Consider the following 10538-nt stretch of genomic DNA (forward strand, 5'->3'; position numbering starts at 1 on the left):
TCGATATCTTAAACCGGTCACACCTTCAATACCCAATAATAGTCTGTCTCGATGTCTTAATATGCTTGTCATTTCTCTTATGATATTATCCTTTCTTATATACTTTGGTAGGCTATTTGTGAAATTCTAAATGCGATAAATGTGTCGAACAAGTAATATAATAATGATGATGAATATTGTCCCATAAAGATTGATGATTAATAAATCAATTAAATATTAAAAATGAACTAATTCTAAAATTTATCTAAATATGTTAGAATATCTTATTTCATCATAACCACTAGATATTAATTTTAATATTGTGCATACAAGAACAATATCAAATATTTGAGAGCAAACTTTCCAAACCCATTTACTATCATATCTCTAGGTATAACAAATCTGTTCAATTTATCTATCCACCATATCTCTATGTGAATTTAAATAAATATAAGTGTATTAAAATTTGTGAATATTCTTGGTTTATAATGAACCTTTTGGACCGCCTTATCACCGAAAACTATACAAATAACATGGTATATATATCCACATTTAATTCATGGTTATATATTATAAAAAAATGCATATTATTGTTTCCCAATCTCAAACATATGCATTAGATCATTCAAATGACAGCAAGTTACTTAAAAGCATTAAATGTTATAATATATAACTCACATGAATGAAATCAATTGTAGGAAAAAAAAAACCATAAAATTCATATCATCATAGTCAAGCTACATCGAGTCCTAACAAAAGAAAATTAGAACATGATAGAAGAAGAAACAACAATATAAATTAAACCCAACATCTTGAATCAAATAACAAAAATTCCGTTACCAATGTTGTTTTCTCTTCAAAATGCTTGAAAATATGTCAGAACAATGAGAAAACATTTGAAACTAAAAACCTAAGTATCTCCCCAAGCTCTCAATGTTCTCCTATTTATTGGATACATTCAAGACTCCTATTTAAAGGCAATTGGTTATTTTTCCCATAAAATTAGGGAGTAAATAAGAAAATCTTTAATTTAATATCCACCTTCCACCACTTACTGATAAAATTAGGGATTGAATTACAAAATCTCTGATTTGATATTTGTCTTCCAATGTTTTCTTATTTAAATTTCTAGATCACTAAATTCTTCATTTTACATATTTCTACCATTTTTTCCTTATTTTCTCCATATCTCATTATGTTGCATAAACAAGAAAAATTTGCCTAAATATAAGGAAATCCAAATATTTTATCATGGATATTGCATTTTTTGTTAGCTAAAATAGGTAATATAACTCTATCTTCACAAAGTTATTGTAGGCTCAGGCTTGGTCCAACACATAGGAATGAATAGATAACCAGTGTGACCCATAACTTAATGGGCTGTATAATGTAATTGACTCTCTTCCCTATTCTCTTTCTTATTTGTTCTTTCACATTTGACCTCATCTTAATAAAATGCAATGTGTTGCAGCCCTAAAATCATAGTTAAAAGCATGGAACCAAAGCGATAATGAATCTCATTTATTCGAACTTATCCTGAAACATTTAAGGAATTCAAGTTTTGTTGACGTTCAGCAATACTAGGGCTCATTTGAACATCCTTGTTCTTTAACAGAAGTGCAACCATATAGTCAATCCAACATCATCCCTCATTATTCATAATATGACGTTCAAGTGGGATGTGATTCTTTACCTACAATTTCAAGGAACAAAGTAAAATTTCAAGTACCCTCATGCTTGAACAATTCCTTCAGGTTGCGAGGTCTGACTACACTCGCACTCCCATTCCACATCAACTGTGCAAATTGTCGGTTAGCCCTCTCACTTGGATGGCCAGAATCAAAGAACACGTACTTCTCAGGATGACGGCATAATGAATATTCCTTCACTCCTCTTTGGCCTCCACAAGTCGAATTTGCCCTATAAGGACCCGAACCACAACACGCACTTTTTGCTTCCTTAAAACCTGAATCGATTTCATATATCGAAAATGAGGACTTCTATCCAAGACGTGAGCGATATAAAAGGCACAAAATCCATAACTGGTTTAGAAGTATTGATGCTTAAGATAAGTGCCCACAGCACAAACAACTTACCGTATTTTGATGGGTATTGGATTCTCTCACTTAATGAAGTGTAGAAGTCGAAGTAGGTGTATTCGAATCCTTGGAGTTGCGTTTCCAATTTTGCAAGAATTGAAGTAAGAGCAACGTTGTGAAGCTGTGCGATCTTGTTGGCTTCGCCTGAGCAAGAACCATTTCTGGTCAATCGTCTCCTGCTTGGCGCACACCCAAATTGCCCCACTCCAATCATTGCAAATTTTCTTCCTCCTACCTCATATATTCCCTGGAAAAGAATCCGAAAGCCATATTATCCCCCTGAAATGCCATAACAATTACCAGATGTTTAGCAAGTCTAATTATCACGAGGCCAGAACAACAAGGTTCCTTGCAAACACACACTAAATAGTGCATGTATATAGTGGAGTAAACCTTTAAGATTTCTCGGAAAGATGAACAGGTTGAGACACGTTCAAATGCCAACTTAACGTCGAATAAAAAGACGCCAATATACTTGCACAATTCTATGCTTGTGCTACACATGGAGCCATATAAGAACAACTAAGTAATATAAGAGATCTTAATTGGATATCAAATCATGGCATATGGAAAAAAGGAGAAAGAATTGCATTTAGAATGTACTTAAGGGTCGGCATCTTGTACTCACCTGTCAGCTCGGATTAAGCACTCGTGTTTAGCCATGTCAATGCAATATATCTCTATTGAGCATGCTTAAAGATCATGTAATTTGAATTCGTTTCACTATCGAGTTTGTTGATATAAATTGGGCTTATTTACATAGAGCTACAGAATCGTGTCCATCTGTGCCAGAGATTGCAAGAAAACATAAGGTGTATAAAAATTTATCTTTAAGTGAAACTAGAAAGTACTTTGTCGGGAGTGGGTAGATAATGGAATTCTTGTTGCTTCTAACCTTGAGCACAGAGGTGATGTTCCCAATCACCATCCCCACGTAATCTTCCATGGAAATGGACTGAAACAGAGCAGGATTAAGTAGAGGCTTCGTGTAATCATTGGTTCCGATGCTAATTAAGTAAACACCCTCCTTAATTATCCTCTTCGTCTTCTCGCTCCCCATCTCTTTCCTCAGCTTCTTCTCTAGTTGTTCAAGCTGCTTCAGCTGCGTCTTCAAATCCACCACCTGATAAATTGAAAACATGAGCTTGCTCATTTCCGAGGTTTCTTGCAGACTCGAAAAGTGTACAAATTTATGTTAAATAAAGCTTCGAGCCAAAAGACATAAATAAAGAACGTACAAATCCTTCATAAGTGTCGACCAAAGCACCAGCTCCAGCGGATGCAAAATTCGCCCCTCCCATGAATTCATCATCTTTTATTTGGAGATATGGTGGAATCAGCGGTAGATTTGCATATTCAGCTGCATATTTAAAGAAAAAAAAAAACAGAATAGAACAATAAACATATTAAGCAGTAATATGAGGAAATAAATAGAATTTGTGCCCAAGTTACCCGGCAAAGAAGTTACCAATAAAATCGACGATAAGACGACCATCGGAGAATCCGCCAGTGGGATAGCGGAAAAACGTCTCCCCATAAGGAGGAAAATTTGCTCTGAAGCCAGCAGTGGTGTTTATGTAGTTGTTGGTCCCTGCGTCATTAATGGAGTCGCCAAAGATGAAGAGAGCAACATCTTCCCGAGACTGATTGTCGCAGCAAGTGGAGACGAAGAGGCTTGCAAGAACAGTGAAGAGAATGATGTGGAGAGTCGGAGTCGACATGATGACCTGTGTTGGATGATGTTCGTCCTCTTTAGGTGGCTACATATACAAAAACTAAACCAAAAACCAAACCCAAACCGAACGGAACTGAAATTTTAATTTTTTTTTTTTTTTTTTTTAAGTTCAATTCTCATTAAAAGCTGAAACTTTTTTTTACAGATTTGGTTTTTATCAGTTCGGTTAATCGAACCAAACCAATAAAGTCCAAATTTTTTCCTTTTATTTTTTTACACAACCATTTTTTTTTGTTCTTTTCTTTTTTTGTCCTTTTCTTTCTTTTTTTTTTCTTTTTGTTCTTTTTTTTTTCTTTGGCTAGTAGCTAGCAATAGTGGCGATCGATGACCAGCTTATGATGAGACTCTAGCTCGCCTCTGGCTAGTTGCCGATATGGCTAGTGACCGACTGGCCAATGAAGAAGAAGAATAAAAAAAGAAGAAAGAAAATGAATAAAAAATAACTTAAAAATCATTTTTAAAAAATAAAAAATTTATTGAAAGGGGTGATTGGAGGAAACAAATAAAACAAAACCAAAAGTAAAAACCGAAAAGCCGAACCGAACTGAAATTTTAATTCGGTTCCATTATGGTTCGGATCGAAATTCAATTCAGTTCAATAAATTTCCTTATTAGTTCAATTCAGTTCGACTTTTCAAAAAAATCAAATCAAACCGAATCACTTACACCCCTAATATAAATTATATAGGAAAATATGGTGATAAAAAGTATTTGCTACAAAGTCTTCTGTCGGTGCATTGAACAAGACTTACGAACTTGGGAGATACATTGGATAAACGTGGGGAGGTGCGTTTGGACAAGTCGAAGGACGGCGATCTGTTTTGACTTTTATTCCCACGTTGGCCGGCTTGCTCGACACTTAGGCGCAAGAAGGATTTTCGTCGAGGAGACGAGTGACACGGCCCACGGATGGAGCATGATCCAAGACCATCCGTGATAGGCCGTGTCACACACAAAGGGCTGCCCAAGAACAGCCCACGATTGATCCACAATCAAATCCATGAGCAGTATGAGCAAAGGCCCATGCGCAGCCCAAGGATGACCCGTGAGCAATGCTTGACCAACCTAGGAGCAGCCCGTGACCATTCAGCTGCTCTCGTGTCAGACAGACCTGCAAGCTTGGATCTTGCTTCTGACACACGCCCATGGTCTTCCCAAGGGCCTGTTGTGTGTAGTCATCAAGTAGCATGTTGTGTAGCCTTGTAATGATGATACGGATTCAAAATGCACTGTTGGATCGGAAGAATGATCAATGGCTGAGATGCAACCCGCATTTGTATAAATAGGGATCCCTCTCCTTCATTGTAACTAGTTCGTTCACAAGTGAATATACACTCTCTTTGCTCATCCGATTCTTGTGTTCAAGCGTGTGTGCGTAAGATTGACTTGGGATCAATAATCCTAAGGCCACACGGTGTTTTGATTGATCGTAATCGACTGACCTGTGACACAAGTCTCTAACTAATTTAGGGTGATTTAGGGCGTGTTTGATTCGACATTTTCTTTTGAAAAAAAAAATGAGGCATTTGGCAATCATTCTCAAAGGGCTTAGGGGTGAAAGTCATCATTGGGAATATTGAAAGTTTAAGACAAGTGGGGACTTACTTTGGATTTTTAGCATTTTCATATGACAGTGATGTTCATGATTTACCTCAAACTAACAATTAAACACAGACCTTGTTCTTTTGGACGCACTACAGCACTCGCCTTATCTACTTCTTTTTTTTTTTGGTCGAAGCCTTATCTACTTCAAGAGTGTGATTTACCTCAAACCTGTCCCGATTGGAGGATGTAAATCGTATCATTATACATGAACAATTTCAAAAGTGTTGCATTTGCTAAGGATCAATTTATTTCATGAAAAAATTAATTTTTCTGAAAATTATTTTGTAAGAAGTTATTTTACAAAAAAATGATAATATTTTATGATATTTGGTTTAAACCTGAAAATAAACGAAAAATATTCCATCATTTGGTATGAAAAATCTGATTTGATTTTTTTTTTTTTTTAAATAAACACATACTATTTAGATGCTAGTAACTCGTGTGTGGGCAATTGGGGACCCAGGGAAATCGAGTACAAGCACTAGAGGGATCTCAACCCAAGTGCCAGGATTAAGGCACGGGCACCAAGATCTTGGGCGCAACCTCAATAAACCTAAACATGTCCATTAAGGCCCCAAACCTGGCCTCAATGGACTCGAGAATAGCCTTTGTGAACTTGGTTGTAGCCTTTGTAGATCCGAGCCCAAGTTTTGAGAGCTCAAGTACCGAGATCCCACTCTCAATCTTGGTGGACCTAGGCTCATGTGCAAGGGCATTAGGGGTTGGGGCTTAGCTAGCGAGGTTTTAAGCTCGACCTTGATGGACCCGGATGTAGGTGTTGGGGATCTAAGCATGGGTATCAGGGTCCTAGGCCTAGCATCAATAGACCAAGTCTATGTGTCGAAGACTTGGTCTTAGACACCTAGGATTCGGGAACTAGCATTGGGATTTTTGTGCCAAGTGTTAGGTTTTAGATCCAAACATCGATGTCTAATTATATTTTTAGAAATTGACAATCAATTTTCTATATTTTTTAGTTGGTTAAATTTTTATATTTAAATATAGATTTTTCGTTGACTAGAAAAAAATTGTTGTTCAATCATTTTTCTTAGTGAATCAAATGTCAGAAAATGAGGAAATGTAAAAACAATCCTAAAATTTTTTTGAGTTGGTCCAAGTTTCTGATGGATTCCATTAGGAGAAAAAAATCTTGGCATGCTTTCCTATTGGGTTCTCCTAAGCCCATATCTCATATGACATCAAGTGTTTAAAATTTTAATCAATTAAGCTCATGCAAAATTTGACTAGGGAGTCATCGCTAACTTTTTCGATTGAATCAAGTAAAATACAGGAAGATATCTTACTATTTACTTGGTGACTTAATTACGTTAGTCCTAATACTAACGCCCCTTTAGTACCAATTTAATTGTGTGCTAACTAACGTCGTGGCAGCCTATCCAAAAGAGATCTAAGGTTTGTCCTAACCATTTTGGAGCAGGATAGTAATATTTGAAGTATTGAAATGTGCAACCAATTATATTCACAAAAGAAAACACACAATTATCCTAATATTGTCCCTAAAAAGAAAAGACAATCCAAAACAAAGTACCCTATTCTAAAACTTTAAAACTTTGTCCAATTTTAGGTTTTAATTTCTACAGGTTACTAATTTTTTGTGATTTTTTTAAAGAATTTTCTGAAATTTTACTGATTTGTCTTTTTTTGTGTGGTTATTTTCTGGATTTTATGATTTTCTGAATTTTCTAAATTTTTTTAATGATTTTCCGAATTTTCTAAATTTTTGCGAATTTTCTGATTTTTCAAATGTTTTAATGTTTTCCCGAATTTTTTAATTATTATTATTATTTTTAATTTTATTTATATATCATTATATTGGGGGAACGGGTCCGGACCTCTTACCCGATCCGGCCATTGACCCGACCCAAAACCGGATCCTACCCAGTCGAATTAAAAAAAAAAAAAGAGTATATTTTTTTCACTTTTTCTACTTTTTAAATGATTTTTCTATTTTTATTTACTTTCTCTTTTGTCTTTTTCTCTATTTTGTTCTGTTCCCCTGCACGTTCCTCTTCCCAGAATCACCTTCAACCTCTGGCTCCTCCTCCAATGGGGCCGAACTCCTGCTACTCGCCTCCGCCGTCGAGAAACACTCGACAGCACCGCCATCTGGTAGCCCGTTACCGCCCTACATCATCGCCGGCCAACACCACCGACCGGTCCTTTCCACCGACTGGTGCCTACCTTTTCGGATTTGCTATTCCGGCGACCACCGAACATTAAAATGAACATCCCTCGGAACTCAAACTTCTAATATTAAACAAATTCAGCAAAGAAACCGGCACAAGAACGTGAAGACAGAGAGAAAGGCTGACTCGAGTAGCCTTGAACCATGGACAGAGGCTCGTCAGCGAGGGAAAGTAACTCCGGCGGGGTATTCCGGCGTGGAAAATCTGTAAGCGACCGACTCGAGCAAGATTTTTCCACCAAACCACACGAAAACAGGGAAAACACGAATGATCAAACAAGATTCAACAAATATGAACGTAGATACTAATTGATTTCAAGCTCCAATATCCAAAAAGAACTTCGGTCTTCCTTTGGGCATTTGAGCAAACCCGTGGTGTGCAGCATCAAAAGCCAGCTTCCAATCCGATTTCGCCGTGATTATCGGTATGACAGAGAAATGATGTACATACATCTAGGTCAATTTACTCAGCAGCATCCTATTTTATCCCAGTTTTGTTGTGTTGTCGTTATTCAAACTTCATGGCCCATTCTCGGCTTTTTTCATTAAAAGAAAAGACAAAACAGCTCGTACACAGAATACGCCTGAGGGAGAGAGTGTTCAAACACCTGGTTCGTTTGGTGAAATGGACTTTGCTGAAATCGGCAGCGATGGGGTGCGAGAAGCTCTACGGGAGATCACCGGGCTTTTCTCCTCCTAAGGGGTGCTCTGGACGAACTTGCTCCAGTCGGACCAGCTCCAGCTGTCTCCTTGAAAATTGAAGCTCTCTGCAATTTCTCACGCTTGAGCACTTCAATGGCCAGAACTCTCTCCCCCTCTGGTTACTCTCCTCCTTCCCCAAAAGAAAAGAAAAGAAGAGAAAAGCAGAAAAGCAGAAAACCCTTCCCTCCAGGGAGCAAAAAAGAAAAATGGTCAATCCCCCTCTCAACCCACGCGCTCTCTCTCGCCCCGGCGATGTGACTTCACTCATGTAGCACCCAGTAACTCGACGTGATAGAGTGACACCTCATTTCTCAAAGGATAAAAAATTTCGATAAGTTGGAACATATAGTATATTAATTCAATATTTTTATATTTATCATAGAGCTTTAAATGAATTTACATTAACAATATTAATAAATTCATTCATAGGAAATTGAAAAAACATATATATAGGAAATGTATACTCATATTTGGAGACATGTTTCTGATTTTAACAAAAATAAATACTATAGTCAATTTACTTAAAAAAAATCTATGATTTTCTATGGTGATCAAAATTTTATTATTATTCAATATTTAGTACTTTTATTTTTCAAAATCACTTTTTAGCCCCACCCATTTATTTTGCCCTCTTGTTTGTTCCCCAGCACCACCTGTGATTTTCTTTCTTGCAATCACCCTCCATTCTTCCCGTCCTCCAAAAAAAAAGAAAAAAGAAAAAATCCCGCCAAGTTGGACTGGCATCCCCATTTTCAATTCTGCCACCTCCTCCTTCCTACACGGCATCCCCATTTTTAATTTTTTTTTTCCTGCTCTTCTTCCTATAACTAAATGAGGAATCTTGGAAACCCAAAAGAAACCCAAACCCTAGGTCCCTAGCTGCCGCCGCCTCTTGCTCGTCCTTGCACGGCATCCCCATTTTTAATTTTATTCCTACTCTTCTTCCTAAGACTAAAAGAGCAATCTTGAAAACCCAAAAACCCTAGCCACCTCCTCGTCTTTCTCACACGATTCTCTTTCTCTCAATCTCTGTTCTCTCTCGGTTGCCTCATAATAGTCATTGGCCACCTCGCCTCTAGGCTTCCCTCCTTTGTAGTCATAGCCTCACCTCCATCCCTCCATTGTGGCATCACAATTATGGTCCTCTCAATCGCCTTCTTCAACAATTCTCTCTTCCTCCACACTTGCAATCTTGCCCTAAAAATGCACCATGCCTCTTGCAATTCCGAATATACATGTGGAAGCATGGTAGCAAGAGTTGACTATCTGTCAGATTTTTCAACACTTGTTGATCATATGTTAACATATGTCCGACACGACTCAAAACTTTCTAAAGATTGTCCGTGCTTCGTAGGATTTCAGTCTCCTGTGATGTGATTTTTGTTCGGAAAGGATCCTGGATGCAATAGAGGATTTTTATAAATGCGCCCGGATTTTTATAAATACGCTCGCTCCTCTCCCCCCTCTCCTCACGCGACAGCACGTCATCCCCAGCAAGGATCCTTTTTGCTCGTGTCACCGTGGTGAAGGAACACTCGCGGAGGGGGCTTTCCCGTTTATGCATGCGAGCGTGTGTGAGGGTGTGTAAAGAGGGGAAAGAAGTGATGGGCCAGCTTCTCTTTTAGGCTTTGGTGGGCCGAAGAAAAGAGGGGAGTTAGGTCGAAGGGTGAGCCGAAAATAACCAAGAGGGCTGGACAAGCCCGCCCACTCGATTTCCCCTTTTATTTTTGTTTTTATTTCATTTTTGTTTGGTCCACTTTATTCATTTTTTTTTTCAATTTTTTGGCTTCTTATCTTTTATAATTTTGCGAAAGAATGAATATTTCGAAACGTCAACAAAAATTCAGGTGTCAGTAATTAGTAAGGCCACATGCACATGTGAAAAACCTTAAAGAACCAGTATTTAAAACTTGTATGATGTTCTATGGACTTCTAAATATTCTGGTAATGAAATAGACCATTAATCTGACATATGCTTTGATTTGAACCTCTTATAATCAAACTGCAATAATATGCCTCATTTATTCATGAGATAAAGTTTGATCCCCCTTGTTCGCATTATTACAACAGTAATGCTATTATAATTTTAAACTGTAATAATATGCCTCATTTATTCATGAGATGAAGTTCGATTCTCGTTGTTTGCCCTAGACTTTGAAAAAACAAAAGATCAAATGTCCCCATGTTTGAACAATGCTTCCAAATTATAAGG

General features: G+C 37.4%; 1 protein-coding gene across 1 annotated transcript; it reads right to left on the reverse strand.

The window, feature by feature from the left end:
• Positions 1-1475: 1475 nt before the first annotated feature.
• Positions 1476-8554, reverse strand: LOC104419511 (GDSL esterase/lipase 1). The gene is made up of 6 exons (XM_010031188.3): positions 8233-8554; positions 3547-3805; positions 3317-3438; positions 2974-3201; positions 2076-2325; positions 1476-1945 (listed from the first exon to the last, which is right to left on the reverse strand). The coding sequence occupies exons 2-6, from the start codon at positions 3797-3799 to the stop codon at positions 1701-1703; spliced, it is 1098 nt and encodes a 365-aa protein (XP_010029490.2). The 5' UTR covers positions 3800-3805; positions 8233-8554; the 3' UTR covers positions 1476-1700.
• Between the last annotated feature and the right edge of the window lie 1984 nt (positions 8555-10538).

Source organism: Eucalyptus grandis, chromosome 9, assembly GCF_016545825.1.
Source record: "Eucalyptus grandis isolate ANBG69807.140 chromosome 9, ASM1654582v1, whole genome shotgun sequence".
In the NCBI taxonomy this organism is placed as follows: domain Eukaryota; kingdom Viridiplantae; phylum Streptophyta; class Magnoliopsida; order Myrtales; family Myrtaceae; genus Eucalyptus; species Eucalyptus grandis.

What these genes read in the sequence shown, in the direction of transcription:
- LOC104419511 (XM_010031188.3), bottom strand. Translation starts at nt 3,799, where the DNA reads ATGTCGACTCCGACTCTCCACATCATTCTCTTCACTGTTCTTGCAAGC. An exon ending in TCTTATCGTCGATTTTATTG is followed by an intron (nt 3,439 to 3,546) that starts GTAACTTCTTTG and finishes TTAAATATGCAG; the next exon opens with CTGAATATGCAAATCTACCG. An exon ending in CCAATACCCATCAAAATACG is followed by an intron (nt 1,946 to 2,075) that starts GTAAGTTGTTTG and finishes AAATCGATTCAG; the next exon opens with GTTTTAAGGAAGCAAAAAGT.